The sequence below is a fragment of the Castanea sativa genome, chromosome 7 (genome assembly GCF_040712315.1).
Source record: "Castanea sativa cultivar Marrone di Chiusa Pesio chromosome 7, ASM4071231v1".
Classification (NCBI taxonomy): domain Eukaryota; kingdom Viridiplantae; phylum Streptophyta; class Magnoliopsida; order Fagales; family Fagaceae; genus Castanea; species Castanea sativa.
The window spans coordinates 32,721,163-32,744,932 of NC_134019.1; the positions used below are offsets into that span (position 1 = coordinate 32,721,163).

General features: G+C 40.3%; 1 protein-coding gene across 1 annotated transcript; it reads left to right on the forward strand.

The window, feature by feature from the left end:
* Positions 1 to 22,070: 22,070 nt before the first annotated feature.
* LOC142644337 (uncharacterized) lies at positions 22,071 to 22,529 on the forward strand. Its single transcript, XM_075818974.1, has one exon. The coding sequence runs from the start codon at positions 22,071 to 22,073 to the stop codon at positions 22,527 to 22,529; it is 459 nt and encodes a 152-aa protein (XP_075675089.1).
* Positions 22,530 to 23,770: the final 1,241 nt, after the last annotated feature.

Genomic DNA, 23,770 nt, shown 5'->3' on the forward strand with positions numbered 1-23,770 from the left:
AAGAAGTGAATAAATCACCTGGAACCCTTTTCCTTCCACACTTTGGAAGAACCTTTCCTCTTAGCAAACCCTTGAACCGGTGATGAGGGGGAAGGATTGAAACCGTTCAAGTTTGAAAGAAACATGAAAGCTTTGAGAAGATCTCCAAGAAGAGCAAGAGAGGTTTGAAGTTGATTTTGGTTCCCAGATGCTATCATGCTATTGCTCTGTTGAGTGGCTAACCACTTATAGCAATTTGGTCGAGTATGACCGGCAATACCACAATGATGACAGAGATGCTGCTTCTTCTGTTTAGGCTTTTGAGAGTTAGCCTTTTGAGTCCTAGGGTTTTTACTGTCCTTCTTCTCAAGCTTAAAGGGTGCTCCTAAGATAGATTTACCCTTGTCTAGGTTCTCACTTGCTAATTCAGTTTTAACATCATTGTTCTCAATTTTAATATTATTAGCAGGAGGAATAAAAATAGTAGTACTAGCAGAAGCAATATTAGAAGAAGAGAATTCATACCCCAATCCTGTTCGATCAAAAGCAGATTTTTGAATGCTGAGCATCTCATCTAGCTTCGCACTTGATGCCCTCTCCAATTGAGCTCTAACTTGAAACAGCTCTGCTTCAAGCTTCTTGATCTTCTCAGCTAAGAAATTGTTCTCGAATCTCAGTGCCCCAATAGTTTGATTAGCTTCATCAAACTTTGTGGAAAGTTCCTTACGGTTAAATTCCACATCACTGAGTTTCTTGGTGGCTAGCCTATAGAGTTTCCCATGCTTCTCAGAAAGCTTGTACAGTTTCTCATAGGCTGTATGGATATCATCTTGTTCATCCATCTTTTCAAACTTGGATTCCATCAATTCTTTTTCTTCATCCACATCTCCAACAATCCCTTCAGTAGGATTGACAGTGGTAGTGAAGGCATTTAAAATTCCGTCATCCTCGTTGTTGGAATCATCCTCAGGCTCAATGTCGCTCAAAGTAGCAGCAAGTGCCTTGCTCTTCCCAATGCTCTTGAGATATGTGGGACACTCCTGTTTCATATGATCGAAGCCTTGACATCCGAAGCACTTGGGTCCTGTGGGAACAGTGTACTAACCGCCATCCCTAGCATCCTTCTTCCCTTTATCTTGGCTCTTGAACTAAGAAGAACTAGATTGCCTACGGTCCTTGTCGAAGCCTTTTCCATTGGCATTTTTCATGAATTTCTTGAATTGCGTGGTGATGTAGGACTTCATCTTAGAGTCTTCATCGTCTGATGACTCGTCTGTCTCACTGCTCTTGGCCTTTAGTGTCATGCTCTTGCCTTTTCTTGACTTGCCAATTCTTGTCAACCCTTGCTCATAGGTTTGCAGATTACCAACCAGTTCAGTCAGAGGAATCTTGTCAATATCCTTTGATACCTCTATCGCTGTGATCTTGGCATGGAATCTCTCGGGTAGAGATCTGAGCACTTTTCTCACAATCTTGGGTTCAGGAATGGTTTCCCCAAGATTGAAAGCTGAGTTCACTATGTCCTTGAGCTTGGCATAGAACTCATCAAATGACTTATCCTCCTCTATCTTAATTTCTTCAAAGCTTGTAGTGAGCCTTTGTAGCTTCAAATCTTTGACAGCCTTTGTTCCCTCATAGGTTGTCTGGAGGATGGTCCATGCTTCCTTAGCAGTTTTAGTGGATGATATCTTCTTAAACTCCTCATTGGTGACCGCACTGAATAAGGCATTCAATGCTCTACTGTTGAAGTTTGCCGCCTTGATCTTGGTTTCATCCCAATTGGCCGGCGCTTCTTTAGGCTTGGTCCAGCCTATTTCCACAACTTGCCATATCTTCTCATCTAGAGACTGCAAGAAAGCTCTCATGCGTACTTTCCAGTATGCATAGTTAGTACTATCAAACAATGAAGGTATAATAAGAGATTGACCTCTATCCATGACAAACAGGGGTCAATGGATCACACATAAAGATAAACCCTAATCAGAGTGTGCCTGCTCTGATACCACTTGATCAGCCAAAAACGTATTGACCCCTTGTGATGGATTAGTTGATTAATTAGTCAAGTTTATTAATTAATCAAATTAACATGCAAAGCGTGGTAGCACAAACAAATCACCAATTTAAACTAAGTATGCAGCGGAAAATAAATGACACGGTGATTTGTTTACGAATGGGGAAAACCTACACAGCAAAAACCCCACCGGGTGATTTTAAAGTCACCACTCCCGAAACTCCACTATTATCACAACAAGCAATTACAAGTAAAGGAATCCCAAGTACCTTACCAACCTACAGTTGAACCCTTACCCCAATACCCAATTGGACTTGTTCTGTAGTGACAGTTTCTCCTTTTGATGCACGGCTCCCAAGTACGTGACTAACCAATTGCGCGGATCCCAGTATGCGACTTCAATCACCAACTAGAGAAAATTATTGGCTGCAAAGTTCTTCAATTCATCCACACAATGAAGATCAAGAAGATGCTCGGTTACAAAACTCAACGGTGCAAAGACACAACAACTTCTTCACAAGAGAGATGAACTAGGGCAAGAACTTTATCTCAAGTCACAATTTGCATGAACAAGGATTTTTCAATGCTTGTACAACTTTCCACACTTTGACGACCCTTAGAATAATCCTTTTATATGTCTAGGCTTAGGAGAAAAGAAGGCCTAAAGACACATCCACAGATTAGAATTAAAACAGAACTCAAAATCTGTTTTTCTTAAATCTCGACAGATAAAGGTGTCGAGGTGCTGTCGAGCAGCTCTCGAGACTCAGGGCTAGAACAACTTCTTAAAGCTCGATAGATGCAGCTGTCGAGCCAGTTTTCGAGCTTTAATGAACTTGCACTACTAAGCTTGTTTCTTGGACAGACTTGCATGGCTTTAACACTTAATCTTGAAACCTTGTTTCTTGAAGCATTAACCTCATCCTAAATCTACCCAATTACAAGTAAAGTGCATTTTGACAAAAGATTAGCCAATTCAAGTAAAGTGCATTTTGACAAAGGATTAGCCAATTACATAAATAATGAATGACATATGTTCGAAACAAGTGAAACACATATGTCCTAACAGTTTCAAACACACTAGACAATCTTCGGCGCCTCTGGACACGAGCATCCTGATAGAAGGGATGAAGAGCTTGAACGTTTGTGGAGACTGGTTAGAGAGTTGGAGTTAGAAGCACAAGGCAGACATTGCAGAAGTTACGGAGAGTGTGTAGAGGGATCGGTGAGTATGAGAAGTGGTCACGGGGAGGCGTCCTATCAATCTGGTTCCTATCAACATCGGGAACGATCTCGGGAGTATGTGGATAGGGACTTAATTTCCCCGGAAGGACGACGACCCAGAAATGCTGCAATGGACGCCATGAGCTGAGCTTTGTGTAAAGCTGCCTGATCACCTTTCTCTGAGGAGATTGAAAGGGCGCCAATGCCGAGTAGATTTACCAGACCTATATTCAATTCTTATGATGGAAAGACTGACCCAGTAGAACACATAAGTCATTACATTCAGATGATGTCTTTGCATAGTCAAAATGATGCATTAATGTGCAAGGTGTTCCCCTCGAGCCTCGGGCCTATTGCTCTGAGATGGTTCAATGAGTTGAGAAAAGGTTCCATTCGTAGCTTTGGATAGTTAATTGAAGAATTTGGAGTTCGGTTTATGGCATGCAGCCGTGTACCCCAGCCCGTAGGTGCACTGTTGTTTATGAAGATGGGAAATGGGGAAACCCTCCAGAGTTATGCTAGTAAGTATTGGGAATTGTATAATGAGATTGGCAGGGGTAACGAGAAAGTGGCAGCAAGTACATTTTGGATGGGGTTGCCCAAGGATTCTGAATTGGGAATCATTGACATTGAGGCCTCTTGAGAATATGAGGTAGCTTATGAGGCGTATAGAGGAATACAAGAGATTGGAAGATGATCGGCAACAGAGCAAAGGCAAGGCCTCGGTTACAAGTCAGCCTAAGCAAGAGGGCTTCCAGTCAAGACCCCGTAGGGACCTGAGAATCCAAGAGCCGAGCATTCAATCTAGGGAAGTAAATGTGACATTTAATGAGCCAGTGCACAGAATTGTGGATCAGATTAAAAGTGAGCCATATTTTCGGTGGCCGAATAAGATGGGAGGTGATCCCACGAGAAGAAATCAGAATCTATACTGCAATTATCATAGGGATAAAGGACATACTATTGAGCACTGTAGGGTGTTGAAGGATCACTTGGAGTAGTTAGTAAGGGCAGAGCACTTAAAAGAGTTTATCGTGGAGCTGAGGACTCAAGAGACCAGACAAGGAGCCCAACCATGGGGGAATCCTCTTCCACCCCCTTAGTGGTAATAGAGGTCATCCATGCTGTTTCGAGGGGTACCTTAGTGTCTTGGAGGAAATGGGTATTGACAGTGGTTCCGATGGAAAGTAGCTAGGACGAGCAACCCTCTGAGAAGAAGATGAAGTATACTCGAGAGCCTATTGCATTTAACGACGATGATCTAGAAGGAACGACTCAGCCGCATGAATAAATGGTTTTATTATTAAAAAGGGTGTTGGTAGACTAGGGAAGTGGTGTTGAGGTGATGTATCCTAACTTGTTCAGAGGGCGAGGGTTGAAGAACGAAGATTTGATGAAGTATGATACGCCATTGGTTGGGTTCGATGGTCAGATGGAGGTCCCAGAGTGGAAAATTTCGCTCCCCGTGAACATGGAAGGCAAAGAAGTGATGGTGACCTTTATAGTGGTCAATTCATTCTCTTCGTACACGGGAATTCTTAAAAGGTCGTGGATTCATGTAATGAGAGCAGTTCTGTCTAAATTGCACGTAAAGGTCAAATTCCATACCAATCACAGTATTGCAACAAATAAGGGGAAGACAACAAGTGGCCAGACAATGCTTGGTGGCCGCCGTTAACCAAGAGATTAAGCAGAAGGACCTCACCGAAGAGGTTCCTTTATAGCAATTATAGGAACCCCAGGAGGAAAAAGGGACTACCTCTGCTGAGGAGCTAGTAAGAGTGAAGATATTGCTGGATGAGGCTAGGAGTTTTCAGATAGGAGCAGGAATGACAGACAAAGAGAGGGTGGAGATGTTGTTATTGCTTGTACAAAATGTAGATGTATTTGCTTGGAGCCCATATGAGGTGCTCGGGGTAGACCCCGAGTTTATAATTCATATGCTCAACGTAGATCCTTTAGTTCCACCCTCGAAGCAGAAGCCAAGGAGGTTGGCTAAATAGCACGTTGAGGCAGTCAAACAGGAAGTTAAGATGTTAAAAGAAGCAGGGGCAACAAGGGAGGTTTTCTTCCCGGAGTGGCTTGCGAATATGATGGTGGTGAAGAAGAAGAATGGGAAATGGAGGGTTTGTGTAGATTTTACTGATCTGAATCGAGCATGTCCAAAAGACCATTTCCTTGTGCCGAAGATTGATCAGCTGGTAGATGCAAAGTTTAGACATCCGAGGATGAGTTTCCTAGATGCTTTACAGGGTTACCATCAAATTGCCCTGGTTGCCAAGGATTAGGAAAAAACAGCATTCATCTCTCCCGATGCTAATTATCACTATACCGTGATGCCATTTGGTTTAAAGAATGCTGGAGCCACCTATCAACGAATGATGACAATGATGTTTAGGGATAAGATTGGGCATATGGTGGAGGTTTATATTGATGATATGGTGGTCAAAAGTAAAGAAGAGCTGGGGCACATTGATGATCTTAGAGCGTGTTGGAAGTGCTCTGGCGACATAAGCTGCGTCTCAATGCTGACAAGTGTGCCTTTGGAGTGGGGGCTAGTAAGTTCCTTGGGTATATGATCACTTACTAAAGAATAGAAGTTAATCTTGATCAAATCAAAGCTGTAGAGTTCCTCAAGTAACTGAACAATCCAAAGGAAGTCCAGGCTAACCGGCATGCTAGCTACACTAAATCGATTCATTTCTAAGTTTACAAATCAATGCCGTCCATTCTATCAGATTCTGAAAAAATGGAAAGGATTCTAGTGGATCGAATAGTGTGAAAAGATTTTTCAAGATTTAAAAGAATATTTGATGTGGGCCCCTATGTTGGTAGCTCCAGAGCTCGGTGAAGATTTATTTATGTATCTTTTGGTGTCCGAGCATGCCGTGAGTGCTGTATTATTGAGGAATAAAGGTGTATAGCAGCCAGTATATTATGTTAGCAAAACCTTGGTCGACACCGAGACAAGATATTTTCCCTTAGAGAAGTTGGTGCTAATGCTAGTACATGCTACCAGAAAGTTGCGTCATTATTTTCAAGCTCATACTGATATGTGTTAACCGAGTATCCCTTACAATCATTATTGAAGAGATTTAATTTCACGAGCAGGATAGCTAAGTAGGGAACCCGATTAGGCTCTTTTGACATCAGGTACCGACCCATGAGTTTAGTGAAGGGCCAGGTTCTTGTTGACTTTGTTGCAAAATTTTCCCAGAGAAGGGAGATGGGGGGTTGTTTGTCATGTGGAAGTACCCCCGTGGAAAGCATTTATGGATGATGTGTTTAGTGCACTAGGGGTTGGGGCAGGAATCGTTATCATCACCCTAGAAGAGATAAGGCTGGAACATTCCTTTAGGTTAGGTTTTAAGGCTTCCAATAATGAGGCTGAGTATGAAGCCTTACTTGCCAGATTGATAGCTGTTTTGAATCTAGGTGCCTAGGAAGTAGAGGTTTACTTGGATTATCGATTGGTAGTTAATCAACTGCAGGGATGCTTTAAGGCCAAGGATCCCCAGATGATCCATTGCTTGTGGTTGGTAAAGCAAATTATGAACTAATTTCAGAAAGTTAATGTTGTTCAAATTGTTAGGGGGTAGAACCAGCATGCTGAATTTTTGGACACCTTGGCATCATCATTGATCGAGGAGGTACCCCTACTAATCAAAGTGGAGGTGGTGGCAAAACCAAGTATTGACACAAAGATAAATGTTTCAGTGGTGGCGGTATCTGAGTCATGTTGGATGAATCCAATCATTGACTTCTTGGCCGAGGATCAACTACCAGCCAATGGAAAAGAAGCAGATAGAGTATGCCGAATGGCTACTCGGTATTGGTTGTTAGTAGACCGTAAACTATACCGAAGGTCTTTTAGGGGACCGTAGCTGTAATGTTTGCACCTCGGCAAGGTTGAGGAGCTTTTGACCGAGCTCCATAAGGGGGTATGCGGCAGTCATGTTGGAGGACATACATTGGCTCACCGAGCAATGACCCAGGGATTCTGGTGGCAACAAATGCACAAGGATGCTGCTGAATACGTCCAAAAATGTGAGCAATGTCAGAAACATGCCCCTCTGATACATCAACCGGCAAAAAGTTTGAACCCCATCAGTAGCCCATGGCCCTTTGCACAATGAGGTCTAGATATTATTGTTCCTTTTCTCCAGGCTACAAGAAATCGAAGATTTGTTTTGGTAGCCGTGGACTATTTCACAAAGTGGGTAGAGGCTAAGGCATTAGCTAATGTTCGAGATGTAGACGTGAAGAAATTTGTTTGGAAGAATATTATGACAAGGTTTGGAGTGCCAGAATCTTTAGTGTCCGACAATGGATTGCAATTTGACAGTAAAGCTTTCCAAAAATTTTGTAGTGACCTCGGTATTAAGAACAGAAATTCTACCTTGGCGTATCCGCATAGTAACGGCCAGGCTGAGGCTACTAATAAGGTGATTGTGAGCGGACTAAAGAAAATATTGGAAGGCACAAAGGGAATGTAGGCCGAGAAATTACCGAATGTCTTGTGGGCATACTAGATAACTCCCGAGAAACCTTGTTTTCATTGACATACGAAGGGGAAGCTGTGATACCGACTAAAGTAAGCTTATGCAGTGCTCAGGTCTCAGGGTTTTTTCTTGCTGAAAATGAAGAGCTTATGGTAAAGCAGCTAGACTCATTGGAAGAGCACCGAGAATCAGTAACTATAAGGTTGGCTGAGTATCAACAAAAGCTAGCTCGTCGATACAAATAGGATGTTAGGAGTAGGTAGTTTAGCACCTAAGACTTAGTGTTGAGGAAAGTAGTGGGGAACACTCGGGATGCCAATGCAGGAAAGTTAGCTCTTGGGAGGGTCCGTATAGGGTTATTGCTATTGCTAGAGCTAGAGCGTATTACTTGGAGGATATGGATGAAAGACCACTCCCCTGGCCATGGAATGTTCAAAATTATGAAGGTTATATCACTAGCTCTAGTGAGAAATTGCAAGTTACATACAACTATTGTGTAAAGAACAATATCTATGCATGTAATATACAGAGGACGAATTACCTTTCTTGTCTACCTAATCTCTATTTTTTCTAAGGATAGAAACCTGTTCTCGGTTTGATCCTGGTCACCGAACAGGTGGAAACCTAGTCTCTATTTTTTCTAAGGACAGAAAACTGTTCTTGGTTCGATCCTAGTCACCGAATAGGTGGAAACCTAATCTTTACTTTCCTCTAAGGACAGAACATGTCACTGAACTGGTGAAGTCATTGTCCCTGTTTTAATTAAGGCAAATGTGCTCGGTTAAGGCAACCATTGTTTGCTTTAGTCTTTATCACCAACCAAGAGTAAATTTTATTTTGGTTACATGATCACTACAAATGAAAGAGTAAAATACAACAGAAATAATTTGATAACAATGCAAAGATTATTCATTAAAATGGCCGAAATAGATATCCTGTCACCATATCCTGGTGACTAAGTAAACAGAGTTAAATAAACACAAATTAAAGTAAAACTAGTGTTTGGTCACCACATCTCGGTGACCATAAGCAAACCGAGCAAATAAAAAATAAAGAAAAGAAAAGGCAAAAGAATAAGGTAAGCGTTTTCTTCGGGCTTAAGTAACAGGATCAATGGGCTGAGACCGGTCAATATCCACGACAGGCTGAGAAGATATATCACCGGCAGGTTGAGCAGCAGAGTCTGGCTGAGCTTTAACGTCCTCGGCAGGCTGGGCACCAGAATTCGGAGGTGGTAATGAAGCCATTTGCAGCGCAGTATCAAAGTTACGGGTGACCTCAAGATCTACTAACTCCACATGGGAGTCAATTTCTTGCACTAGTTCCTTCATGATGGGAGTGTCCTCTTTGTCATTTTCGTCGGAGGGATTCTGAATGGAAGGAAGAGGCTCTGTAAAGGGTATTTTCTCAAGATTCCTTAGCGGGGATCATTGGGCACCCCCATAGCTTTTAGGGCGGCCATCCATCCTTCCTCAAAACCATGCCTTCGTGCTTGGTAGACAATTGGTTCCACGGAGTTCTTAGAATTTGTGAAGCCCGCGCTATACCACTTGTCTTCACAAGCTTCAAGGGCCGCCTTTAGATATGCAATCTCATCAACCTGTGCCAAGTTCAGACTCTCCGTTTAAACCAATTTAAGCTATGTTCCCCCTAGCTTCACATCCATATCTGTTAGCTTTTGCTCTGCTAGTATCCGAGCCTTCTCGGACGCTTGTGCCCTCTTCTCGGCAGCCATGCCCTTGTCCTTTGCAATGGCCATAGCAACATCCTTCAAGGAGTTTTCCCGGTTAGCATCCTCAGCAGCCTCCTTCAACTGATCTTCTATTACATAAGCCAATTGTGCAGCCTGATAACACAATAACGATAAAAATGAAAAGAAAATAAAAATACAAGTACATGTGTGCAAGAAAGAAAGAGTAAAGTGTATTACCGCTATTGTATTCCACTGCAACCGAGCAGCTAGAGACCCAGACGCCACCCGAGAAAAGTGCACATCCTCAGGGAGTTGAAGGCCCTGCGACAATCTTCGGGTGATCCAGCCACCCTTGACTTGGGCCCAAGTCCTAATGTTGGCCGTCACAGGAAGAGGCTTATTCCCGAGCCTAAAAATGGTTTGCCAACCCACTTCTGGGTGAGAAGAGGACGCCACATTAGACCCGACTTGTGTGGCTGGACGGACATTACCAGTAGGTTCCCGGATGACTATACCCCCTGTTGCCCAGGGAGGTGGGGTTTTCGGAAGATCATCCTTTGAGACTCTTGGTGGTTAGTTGATTGTACGTTGCCTTTTTTGGGTGCGAGCGGGAGGAGGAGGGGGAATCTGACTCCTACCTTGGGTTTATTGCTGTTGCGCCGTTGGACGGGCACCAGGCAAAAAATGGTCAAGGGTCATTATTCGTTTAATCACCATTTCGCCCTCACCTTGATCGTTTTCTGCTTTAGAGGAGTTTATTGACTCGGCTGCTGCTTTCTCGGCTGGCTGATTTTGGGCTTGAGGCTCCTTAACAGGTATATGGATGGTACGATTTTGGAGACAAAGTTTGTTGAATCGTCCCTCACAAGTACTAGTGATTCTGCTCTAACTAGCTGGGGACCGAAATCCCGAGCTTCACCTATAGTGAGGTGAGGGGGAAGGAAATGAGGATGCCACACGTCAATGTACAAAATAAGGGGCTGTCCACCAACAGGGCTATTTCGAAAGGTTGCAAAGTGGAGTAGACTAGATTACAACTGAGTATGAGATAAGATGCTCGGAGCTGCTCGTTAGAATTCACAAATATCTCTGATCAGAGCACAAAATTTAGATCTCTCACATGCACAACTCTGATGTCCAGCTTATACCTTTTGCCTTATGCACTAGATAAGACATAAATGGGTTAATGCATGCTTTAACAAAAATAAGGACAAGTTGAATACTAAAATGAAAACAAAGTTAAATGTACACGGTACTGACGAACATCACGAGGCGAAGTTGGGCAAGTGAGCTCGCTGGCAAGCCAGTTGCCACTCACCTGGACATACTCTCCTGCTGAGTTTCTGTTAGAATCGGGAAGGCATGATATGAGCCATACCCGTACATCCCTAACCTTATGGTAATAGTCAGATTTAATGTTACCGCAGAAACTGTACATAAAATTTATATCATGGTGATTTAGTTGAAGCCCGTATATTTGGTTTAATCGAATAACACAACTTACTACTGAGTAAAAATTAGGGGGAAGTTGGTCAGGACATAAACCGTAAAACTTAAGGATACTAAGTATTAGGGGATCAACAGGAAATCTAACCCCTCCTTCTAAAATGGCCATTAAAGGAAAAAACACTACATGAGGGTGTCGCTAAAGAGCGTTGTCACCCTTATGGCAATAAGCAACGTTTACGTCCCCAAGGATATCATAAACTGCCCTAAAATTGGCTAAAGACGCTTCGATGTTAAGAAGATGTGAGTAACCCATTCCTAATTCTAGAGTGAGGAAAAGAAATTGAAGAAAAAAGAAGGAAGGAATGAGGAAACTTACTGTGGCCTCTAGGAATTGGTGATCTTGGTTGAAGATTCTATGAACGGGACGATACGCTCGGCAGAAAGAAAGTTGAAAGGGTAGGGGTGTGAAAAAATAGTATGAGGAATCAAAAAGAACTATTTATAAGGAGAAAGCATTTAATGAAAAAGAAGCATGAAAGTATTTTTAAATTATTTTTCGTAACTCCAATGCGTGGCTTCAGTTCACGAAGCGTTAGGTCATGATTACGGTTAGACATGACAGCCTGACATAACGCTCCTTTTTAGAGAGCATTAATAACCATCATATCCTTCACTTAATGACTGACGGTTAGGCTTCCCGAGGAGTCTATAGCATGTCAAATTGTCCTTGATTCATTCCTGGTAGTTGGACACAAATCAAGGGGGGGCTATTGTACAAGACATTATCTCGATCCCATTGGGCCTTGGGCCTTGGCCCGAGCAATCTCTAGTAATATCACCAAGCCCAAAGTCTCATGGTAGGCCCATTTTGTTTTGGATGCTTGGTAGACAAGCCCATACTGATCAGATATGATTTGGTCGAGAATACAGTTACTCGGAATAGCCCATGACATCAACAGCTCGGTATTGCCTTAGGGAGTATCGCTGCCTAGGGGGTCACCATCACTTCTTTGCCTTGAGTCAAGGGTACTTCTTGCTCATTTTCAAGTGCAACCAACCTTAGTTAAAAAGGTGAAGATTTCTCTAGGGTCTGATCCTAATTTGGTAAAGATTATGGAAGAGGTAAAGGAAGTTAATCGAGCTGAGTTTGGCATTCATGGTGATGGTGTTTTACGATTTAGAAATCAATTATGTGTTCCCGATAATACTAAATTAAAAAGGGAAATTATGGAGGAGGCTCATAAATCTACATACATTGTTCACCTAGGTAGCACCAAAATGTATCGAGATCTCAGAGAAGTGTATTGGTGGAATAATATGAAAAGAGAGATTACAGATTTTGTATCCTGATGTTTAATTTGTCAGCAAGTTAAAGTTGTACATCAAAGGCTTGCTGGATTACTTTAGCCTCTCAGTATTCTGGAGTGGAAGTGGGATGGACTTTGTGACTGGATTGCCTAAGTCAGTTAAGGGTCATGATGCTATATGGGTAATAGTGGATAGATTGACCAAGTCTTCCCATTTTCTACCAATCAAGACATGTTTTCATTGGATAGATTGGCTCAATTATATGTTATGGAAATAGTGAGATTGCATGGAGTTCTTGTCTCTATAGTCACTGATAGAGACCCTCGTTTCACCTTTAAGTTTTGGAACAGTTTACACAAGGCTATGGGAATCAAGTTGGATTTAAGTACAGCTTTTCATCCTCAAACTGATGGGCAGTTAGAAAGAATGATACAGACACTTGAAGACATGCTAAGAGCCTGTATGTTAGACTTGAAAGGTAGTTGGGAGACTCACTTACCTTTAATTGAGTTTGCATACAATAACAGTTACCATTCCAGCATAGAGATGGCTGTTTTTGAGGCATTGTATGGCCGAAAGTGTAGGTCACCTATTTGTTGGAATGAAGTGGGTGAAAGGAAGTTGCTTGGTCCAGAACTAGTTCAGTTGACTATGAAGAAGATTCAGTTGATTCATGAAAGACTTCTAGCTGCTCAAAGTAGGCAAAAGAGTTATGCAGATAATAGAAGGCAAGACTTAGAGTTTCAAGTTGGGGATCATGTATTCTTAAAGGTCTCTCCATCGAAGGGTGTGATGAGGTTTGGGAAGAAAGGCAAATTAAGTCAAAGGTATATTGGTCCTTTTGAGATCTTGGATAGAGTGGGCAATGTATCTTATAGGTTGGCATTGCCACCAGCTTTGTCAAATTTTCATAATGTATTCCACGTATTAGTGTTACGAAAATACATGCTTGATCCATCACATGTTTTGGAATATGAGCCGATCAATGTTAGAGAGGACTTGGCTTATGAGGAGCAACCAGTGCAGATTCTTGATAGGAAGGATCAAGTGCTACGTTCAAGGAATATATCCTTAGTGAATGTGTTGCGGAGAAATCATGCAGTTCAAGAAGCGACATGGGAAAAAGAGGAAGACATGAAAGAAAAATTCCCCAATCTATTTTCTAATTGAAGTACGTCAGTTTAGAGGACTAAACTTATTTTAAGAGGGGAAGAGTGTAATACCCCACATACTTTTATTTGAGGTTATTATTATATTTTTTTTCTTTTAAATGTAATTGATGGGCCATAGGTATTCTTTTTATTAGTAACTGCAGCTTGCTACCCCACTAAGTCCACATCTTTAATATGAACTACAGGGTAGAGGAAGAGATAATCAGGGTTTTCATAGAAAGGGTTTTATCAAAGAGGCTAAGAGGTTTTTTTCCTTGGAGTTTAGAGCACATACAAGTGAAGAGGTAATCAAATTGTTCAAGGTATGATTTCTCACCATTAGAAACAAAGAATTAAGGAATTAGAATTTTATCATGGAAAACTTTAGTGGTGTGTATATTGTTAAATTGGTAATTTCTTAGATTACAATTTTATATTGTTTTTGTAAGTGCACAATTTGTACCCGGACCCAACTGCGTGATGGGTTTAGGCCCAAAAAGCCTTATACAATCAAATTTGTAGAGCGTGGGCTTGAAACCTAGGTTTTTTTGGATATTGGATAACAAGTATGGTGGGCTAGATTGCCATTACCTACACAATAAATGGATAATATAACAAAAACTCTCCTCGGACGTAAGCCGGGGATGATTTGTATTGCCTTTCATTTTATAAACAATAGATTAAAACTGAAGGTGATGTGTACAGTGTTTCTTTCTTTCCTTTTCTTTCACTTTTTCTTCGTCCTCTCTCTAGAATGCCTCTCTCTTCCCTTTATATCATCCTCCTTCTTCCCTTCATCTTCCACGTATGGATCAAATCAATGATCCAGATACTTGTCCCATCCACCGCCCTCTAGAAGTCTTCAAACAACAGCTGTAAGGCTGATCTATACTGTTCAGATGTCATTTTCCCATTAATGCGGCCAGAAGGGTAGGTGCAGAGTCTTTAATGTGGTGATAACAGCTTTTTCCCTGATATTTCTCTTTCGTTCTTCCTCTCTATAGTTGTGTGAACATATCTTCACCTAACAGACCTTCCAGAATTCTCTTCCAAACATCATGACGCGTTGTACGATCTTCACTTGACTTGGTCGAGAAGATGCCCCTCCTCGGACAACCCCATCAACCTTTCTAGCAAGAGCTTGCTTGTGGACTTTAAGGCTCTGCTTGGACAAATTAATACCTCTAAATCAGGCCCAGGGCCCAAAAGCGTATTTTGACCATTCTGCCCCCACAGTTTCAATTATTCTTGAATCCTAGGTAGACACTGTTCGGAGTCTAAAGCAAAAGCCAAAATTATTTAAACCATGAATAAGGCTCCATTGTGTTCGTAGGACTATAAGGGCTTTAAGGCTAATGATCTACCATAATGTCAATTCTGGATTGTTGGACAATTTGCACCCGGCCCCACACATGTTTCACTAGCTAGCTCCCATTTTGTCAAAGTTCTATTTTTTCTCTATTGATAGCTTTAATGGTCTATTGCCTAGGTGTTGACTATTTCTAAACACAATGAACCATTTAAGGGTTCAACATGGCTACATTTAAAAAAAAAAAAAAAAGGACAAATGTGAGATTTTCATACCAAAATTCTCACATTAAATCCGTAGGGTCAATGAATGTAAATCCATGAACAATGTCATATTGGTTTTGGCCCACTATTTGCATTGGGGATTATATATTAAATCCTAAAGTGTTGGCTACGACATTCCTCTTAGTAAAATGAGTTTCAATTAATGCAATGATGTATTGTTGATTAGAATACCATTGATCAGAAAAATGTTAATTTAGTGCTGAAAGTGTTATTAGTTTAGCAAGGTATAATCCTAGTGAGTCCATTTGTATAGTTTTATAAGCTTTATATTTTGTAGAAGATATTAAGTATATTTCTATGATTGATTATAGGTCCCGTTTAAGAGTATTTTGAGACTATTTGGAGGGTGTTTCAGTTGGACTTTCAAAGTGATTCAAATGCTATAAGTAATTATGCATAATATGCATAATTTTTGTCCCTTAGGTTCTTAGAAGTTAAAAGTTTTCAAAAGTTTTGTATTTCAAACTTATATTTTCTAAAGTTTGTCAAAAGTAGTTTTGCATCATTGAAAGAGAAATTTCGACCGTTAAATAATGTTTTAAAGAGATACTTTAAATTTTAAATAATGTTTTAAATGTCCAAATCTCATTTAAAAGATGATTTTTAAACTAAACTATTTTCCAAAAATAATCAAATTTCAAAGTAATTTTTCTAAAAAGGTCCTTGTTCCTTAAATTTGTTAAAACCAAGTGATTTCAAAGCCATATTCCTATTCTCCAAATGGTATTTAAAATGTTTTTTTTAGCAAATTGAAATTTCAGATTTACTCAAGAATTATATTATATTTGTATAAATTCCTCAATTCCTATTTATTCCCTAAGGGAGTCAAACATCCTTTGATTTATGTATCAATTTAATATTGAGATATTCGATATTTCTTTATTGTTGGAATAATTGTTAATATTATGAAAATTATTCTATGATGTATAAACTTTGTTTGTTTGTTTGTTTGTTTGTTTTTTTTTGGTGATATGTGACTCAAAATGAGTATTTTTAGAATTGATCAGATATATGTGTAAATCCGCTCACAGGATTGTATGTGAGAATATGTGTTGATCCCTCACCAGAAGGGGTTAGATGTTGGTATCCGCTCACAAGATTGTATGTGAAAATATGTGATGTGTATATGTGACACTGTGCTTTGATCAATTATATGTATGTGATTTCAAATGATTTTAAGATGTGATTACATATGTATTAAGTGATTCAATATATGTTTTGTGGAATAATTATTTTTGATATCATTGAATGAGTTTGTGAAAAATCAAAATACTTATGCTTTGCTTGACTCTATTCCGTTGTGTATTCTATATAATTACTTACTAGATATGTGGCTCACCCCATCAATTACTATTTTCAGATTAAAGCGTAGTTGGGAATATAGAACCTTTGGATCGCTTTGTAAGGTGTGAGGCAGAGCGTGGAAGTTGTAGGCAACTTTAGTATTTCTTGAAGACTTATAGAATTTTAGTAACCTTTATTTTGTAATTCATGTTTTACATAGTGGAGATTATTTCCAATTTGTGGAGTTTAGATATTTGTAAGAGGTTTTTAAGAGTATTGTTTCTTTGGAGTTTTAATTTATTTTGGATTGTTTATGTTTATTATTGAGTTATATAAGTTCAGCAAGTTAGTCATGCATCTAAATTCACGTTCCATGGATTTGGGTCATAGTTAGACTCATACGATAAAGAATGAAATATGAAGAACAAAATCTTCATTGTAGATGATTGCAAGTATTTAATTAGATGAAGATCTTCAAAAAAAAAAAAACTATAGCATATATCATCATTCATTGTGAAAATTTAAATATTGTGGAACGATTATGACATTCATTATCATTCTTTGTAACATTTTTTGGTGAGTAGGTATTACATTTAGTAAATAGGTTCTAAGAAATAATTGTCATAGTAAATAGATATTCAAATAGCTATTTTAAATTTAAGTATATGACTTCATACTTCTTCAATAAAAAAATCTATATTAATTTTCTAACTAAAAGGGTACCACGTGCCTTGCATGTGCAACCCACACTAGTGTTTGTAAGATTACGTTACTTTTGTTCTCTTTTTATATCTCATATTTGGAATTAAGTTTGATGCTAAAAGAAAATTGTTGATGACCATTTTGAGACCCAATAGCAAGAAGAATCCCAACAATATGGGCAGAGGATAGTTAGTGGATGGTTAGAAGAACCATTAAGCCTAGATGGCAGGAGCAGTGGTTCGTAGGCCCATAAAGTACATAAATGGGCTTTGAGGAAAGCAAATGGGCCTAAAGGAGCCCAAAAAGAGAAGTAGAAAATCCATGGGCATTATGTGACCTAGCAAAGTAAGAATGGGTCACGGCAAGCCCGAAGTAATGAAGTAAGAAAGTAAGGGGTTGATGGGAAACCCATGAGCCCAAGGATGAGGAATAAGGTAATTGGGTTAGGGGGCCCAAGGGAGTTAGTAAAAGCCCATGGGTATGCAGAATTAGGAAATGGGACAAGGATACCCAAGGAAAGCTCAGTATTAAAACCACGAGGTACCTTTGTACCTAGGTGGGAAGACATCCAAAGTGATCCAGAACCTGATCTAAGGGAGTTGCTATCGCAGAAGAAGAAAAGGAAGGAAGCACCCGCTGTAGAGTCAGATGACACACTACAATGTGTCAAGGTCCGAGGCCCTGATGGTAGGATTGTATAAAAATTATGAAGGTGCGCGGGGCCCACATGTGAAATGTAAGCAGGCCCCAGACAAGAGTGGCAGCTCAAAAGCTTGGTGTGTTGTGTGGCTCAAGAAAGCTTGGAGGAGGAGAGTAATAAAGAGAAAGATGAGGAAGTTATGGCAGAAAAGGATGTACAGGTTGTGGCAGAAGAAAAATTGGAGGAAATTAACCTGGGGTTGGACCCACAGGAACCAAGACCCATCTCAATTAGTTCAAGACTGTCAGGAAAAGGAGAAATTAGAATTGATACTGTTGCTGAAAGAATTCAAAGATGTCTTCGCATGGGATTACAATGAAATACCAGGATTGAATCCTAGGCTACTAGTGCATACATTGAATGTGGACCCCGAGGCCAAGCTAGTGGCCCAACCTGCCAGGATATTCCACATTGAGATAGAAGAGCCAATAGTCAAGGAGGTATAGAAATTGCTGGCCGCAAGATTCATTAAGCCCATTCAACACCCGCGCTGGCTATCTAACATAGTGCTAGTGAAGAAGTAGAACGGGTAGATAAGGTATTGTGTGGATTTCAGAAATCTCAAAGGACGAATTTCCACTACCAAACATGGATCTACTGATAGATTCTACGATAGGGAGTGCCATGTTTTCATTCATGGAAAAATTTAGTGGGTACAATCAGATTAGAATGGCGCCAAAGGATGCAGAGAAAACTGCTTTCAAAACGCCCATAGGCAAATTCTACTACACTATGATGCCTTTTGGATTGAAAAATGCAGGTGCAACTTATCAACGAACAATGACGACTATATTCCAAGACATGATGCATCAGGAACTGGAGGACTATGTGGATGACATAGTGGTGAAATCAAAGAACCGAGAAGAGCATGCCCAAGTTTTGAGATGGGTATTTAAGAGATGTAGGGCTTTCAAACTGAGGACGAACCCCTTCAAGTGTGCATTTGGAGTGTCGTTTAGGAAATTCTTGGGTTTCCTGGTTCACAGCAGAGGAATAGACGTAGACCCGGCCAAAACTATGGCCATAGCAACCATGAAAGCACCAACCACAGTGAAGGAGTTAAAAAGTTTCTTGGGGAAAGTCTCATATATCCGGAGATTCATCCCTGGATTGGCATCAATTACTATCGCTTTCGCCAGATTGCTCAAGAAGGGACAAAGTTTTGAGTGGAAAGAAGCACAGTAGACAGCCTTCAGAAGGCTGCAGCAGATCATGATGAACATTCCTACTATGCAAGCCCCCAATCCGCAAAAGCCATTGTTACTCTACCTAGCCACCAACTCATATGCCATAGGTGCATTGATTGCCCAAGAAGATAAATGTGGCATTAAGAAACCAGTTTACTACATCAGTCGTGTCTTAAAGGATACAGAAACTCGTTACCGAAGGGCAGAAAAGGCATGCTGGCCATAGTATATGCCTCGCAAAGACTACGCCATTATTTCTTGGCCTACAAAGTGTCGCTAATGACTAGGTCTCACTCAATCAAAGCTTTGTTGCGGCAGCTAATTCTTTTCGGCAGAATATCCTAATGGTTGCTACAATTGTCACAATACGACTTGAAAGAGGGAACGCCCAAGGCAGTAAAAAGTCAATCCATAGCAAACTTGCTGGCACAATTCTCAGGAGAAGAAGAATTCCTGCTGGATGACTATGTCCCAGGAGAAGTAGCTATGGCAGAAAAAGTCAGAGAGCAATAGGTGATAAAGTTTGATAGGTCTTCTACCACCCAATTAAGAGGAGTGGGAGTAGTTTTGTATCATGAAAAAGGCAAGGCTGTGATACTTTCATTCAAATTAGAATTCCCCTGTTCAAACAACACGGCAAAATATGAGGTTTACCTAATTAAGTTAGCCACAACCCTTGAAATGGGGATCAAGCATTTAAAGGTAATGGGTGACTCGAGCCTGGTGGTTTGCCAACCCAAGGGAAGCTTCTCTTTGAAGGAGCCTAGGTTAGCCCGTACATAACAATGGCCCAGAAGATGGAAGAAAAGTTCTCAACTTTTGAGATAGAGCATGCCCCCCAAGGAACGAGAATCGGTATGCAGATGCATTGGCCGCGTTAGGCTCACAAATAATTTTTGAAGGAGATAGCACCAGGGTAGAAGTCAGCAAGAGGAACAATATGAAGAAGATTGGAGGATTCCTATAAAGGAAGCTTTGATAAAGGCAGAAGATATGACAGAATTGAAGGTGCTAAAAGACTACACCTTGGTAAGAGGAGAATTGTACCGCAGGATGTCAAGTGGGGTCTTGTCTAGATGTGTGGAACAAAAGAAAGCCCAAAGAAAGTTGAAGGAAATGCTTGACAAGACCTGCGGATCCTGCTAAGAAGTCAACCTTTACTGCAGACTTTAAAGGGTAGGTTTCTATTGGCAATGTATGGGCAAGGATGCAGATCAAGTCCAAACCCAATGCGAGACCTACCAGCTTGCAGCAAACAGAAAGGAAAGTTATGCCATATTCATCAGCGAAGATTGGAGAAGTCCATTCATGCAGTACTTGACAGAAGATATTCTGCCACAAAAGCACAGTGAAAGATATAAGCTTAAGAGGTTGGCAACACGATACTTTTTTGCATAATAGTCCTTTTCAAAAAAGGGTATGATAGGGACCCATTACGATGTTCGGGTCCCGAGGAAGTGATAACGCCTTAAAATGTATACTTGTTATATATTTATGTGGGCGTTATCTCCTTATTACTATGCTTAATTTGTATAAACTAAGTCATGATTTGCATTAGTCCCTATTATTTATCTTTACATAATTTCTTGAATAAGATGCCATTCATTGTATGTAATTTTATACTTTCAGGAAATCATGTGAGAAAGATGAGTTTACAGGAATTTGTAAGAGAATAGAGGCCAAACTAAAATTAAGTGGAGCTAAAGGACCATGCTTAAATGTCTAATAAGGTGCAGCTGGAGTGCTTGGATCGTCTACCATGATTGGAAGTTTCAAATAAGAAAAGAAAACAAGGAGACAGAATTTGAAAATGAAAAATCTAATCTGAGCACCGATCAGTATTTTGGGGGTATCTCTCTCCTCAAAAATCCAATTGACACAAGGCTAGATGGGTTGGAACCGTGACTTAATTATCTACAACTTTTCAGTTTTGAATTTTTTGAAATTCTCAATTTTTAAGGCCGAAATTAACTCACAAGTTACCGCTGTAAACTTGGACTAAAAATAAAATAGTAAAAGTTTTATTTTCTTTGAACACTTTTATATTAGGATTTTGTAGGGAGGCTGAGAGAACGAATTTTGGGCAAAGAAAACTTGTATTTTTCCTTTCTCTAATGGCAGCCTAAACTCTTTTCTAGGGTTAGGGGTTATGTTTCTTCTATATGGTATGAATATTCAATGTGATTCTTTCTAAGATTTTATCAACAACATATTTGATTGTTCAATTAGATTTTTTTTGATGTATTAGTTCTTCCATGCTTTCAATAAGTTCAATCATGTTTTTCTTATTGTTTAGATGAATTTCTAATAGTTTCAAATAGAAATTAGATTTTAAAGTGAATGGGTTTTTTTGAAAAACTTTTCTAACCGCATTATTAATCGAGGTTATCATGCGTTCTTGAATTGTCTCAATTCAACTGAATCATAAGTTTTTAATTGTATAAGAATAGTCAATTATGAAATAGATATTTTCTTAGATCACAAAGAATCCCATATCGATATAGGGAAACACCCCGATGCCCTAGTATTTACATTATTGATTTAAATTGGCTTTTATTAATATTCTTGTTAACAATCACCAAGCAAAAGTACTTTTTTTCTTCATCCAAATTCTTTTTTTAATTATATTGTCTTTGAATTTACCCTGCTCCTTGTGGTTCAACCTCGGTACTCCGAGAATTATATTGCTACGATTTCCTGCACTTAGGAGTGAGCAAGCAGGAAGCAAGAGAGATGATAAAAGAAGTACATGTAGGAGAGTGTGGGGAACACCAGGGGAAGAAAAAGTTGTACAGATGCTTGCTAAAAGTGGGTTACTACTGGCCCACCTTGAAGAAGGATACAACAGAATTTGTAAAAAAAAAATGCCACAGCTCCAAGTACAAGCCAACCTAACTCATACTCATTCGCAGAACTTGCACAACATGGTCACCCCATGGCCCTTCCACACTTGGGGGCTTGATTTGATGGAGCCAGTTCATCCACCATCACGTGGATACATATGGATCCTAGTGGCTACAGAGTACTTCACTAAATGGGCAGAGGCAGAACCGTTTTGAAAAGTCACGAGAGGAGCAGTAACAAACTTCATCAAGGAGAACATAATTGTGAGGTTTGGGGTACCCCATAGGATTATCAGTGACAATGGCACCTCGTTTGTCAACAGTGGTGTAAGGAAGATGTTGGAATTCTACCAAGTTAAGCACCATCGTTCATTGCCCTATTACCCTTAAGGAAATGGGCAGGTAGAGGCAACAAACAAGATCCTTATAAAGATCATCAGCAAAATGAGCCAAAAATATACAAGAGAATTGGCAACACACTTACCAGATTCTCTTTGGGCTTACAGAAATTCACCAAAGTCAGCTACAGGTGTTTCACCATTTTCCTTGGTCTATGGAACAGAGGTAATGAGCTTGGCAGAAGTGATGACTCCATCTTTAAGAGTTATGCAGATGCTGGAGAAAGAAAAAGGAGTTTTTACGGCAAAAAGATGTGAAGACCTAGAAGAGCTTGATGAAAAAAGGGAAAAGGCCCAAAAGCACAGCCGCAAATATAGACAAAGGATGACTAAAGCCTATGGCAAAATGACTAAGGAGAGGGTGTTTGAAGAAGGACAGCTCGTGTTAAAGGTAGCGGACCACATTAGGCGAGGTATGGCAGGACAATCTAAGTTTTCACCAAAGTGGGAGGGACCTTTTGTGATGAGAGAAGCACATGCAAGTAGGTATTATTGTTTGGCCTAGATGGATGGCAAAGATCTGATGGATCCCGTAAGTGGCAAGTGGCTGAAACGTTATTATGCTTAAAAGAAAAAGCCATGGAGTTGTCCCTTTTGTTTAAGTGAGTTTTATGTATCCTTTTCCTTCAAGTGACTATGTCACAAGACAAGATTGTAACATGCTTTTTAAAAGTGTAATGAAAAAGTATGAAGTAGTATGAAAGCATACTATGTCATAGTAATAGCAAAAGCAATAACAAAGTGTAGCATCATATTTACAAACCCAAACTATGGCAGTCATATCAGACTCGCCAAATAAGTGTTATAGGAAACAAAACAAAAAATGTGTACTAAAAAAAATATATAAGGGGAAACTACATCATCAACGAAGCCCAGAAATAAGAGGCTGATCTCCAAAACAGCTGGATCCACCAATGCTAGAAAGAAGGCACTCACGACGACCCTCTAAGTCTGCCACCTCCTTCCTTAGAGACTCGATGCGTGTATCAATGGCATCAACAGCAGCCTGAACCTTCTTCATGAAGAAGGCTCGAGCAATCTCACGAAGATGGTCCAGAATGAACTCCACAGCAAAGCCCACGCTAACAAGCTCCTATACCGCAGCCCTCCACTGCAGGATCCTCTCGGTGGAAACAGTGTCAATAAAGTTATGCTCGATGTCGTTCATCACGCTCCCCAGCAACTTCAAAAAGTGTTCTCTAGTAGAACGGCCAAGGCAGAATCCCTGCATGAAGTCACCGCGGCTGCTATAGACCGCCTCTAGATGAAAAGCACAATCCTTAGGAAATCTGAAGCCATGGAAGTCAATATAGGGAGGCTCAAAACCCCAGAAGTTTGTAGGATCGAGGTCATTGACCTTAGGCTGATCTAAACGAGTAAAGATGACTACAGCCTCATTCACAGGATCCAGAACTATGGCAGAACTGCTACCCACCTCAAACTGAGAAAGGGCAATGGGAATCAGACCTGGTAAGAGATGTGAAGCACGGTATAAAAGACTATGAAGTAAGCAGATTGAATTTATAATGAAAGAACAAGGAAGAGAAGGAAAGGAGGAAAACTTACCAAGACCTGTGAGAATGGGGGCTGTGGGAATGGCAGAAACTAGTGCTGTGGGAATGGCAGAAACAAACACTGTAGGTGTGGTAGGAGAGCTGGCTGTAGGCATCGCTGTGCCTACTGCAACTCTTGGCTCCTCAAAAGTCTCTGCAATCAGAGGAACAGACATGCAAAGTAAAGGGAGAC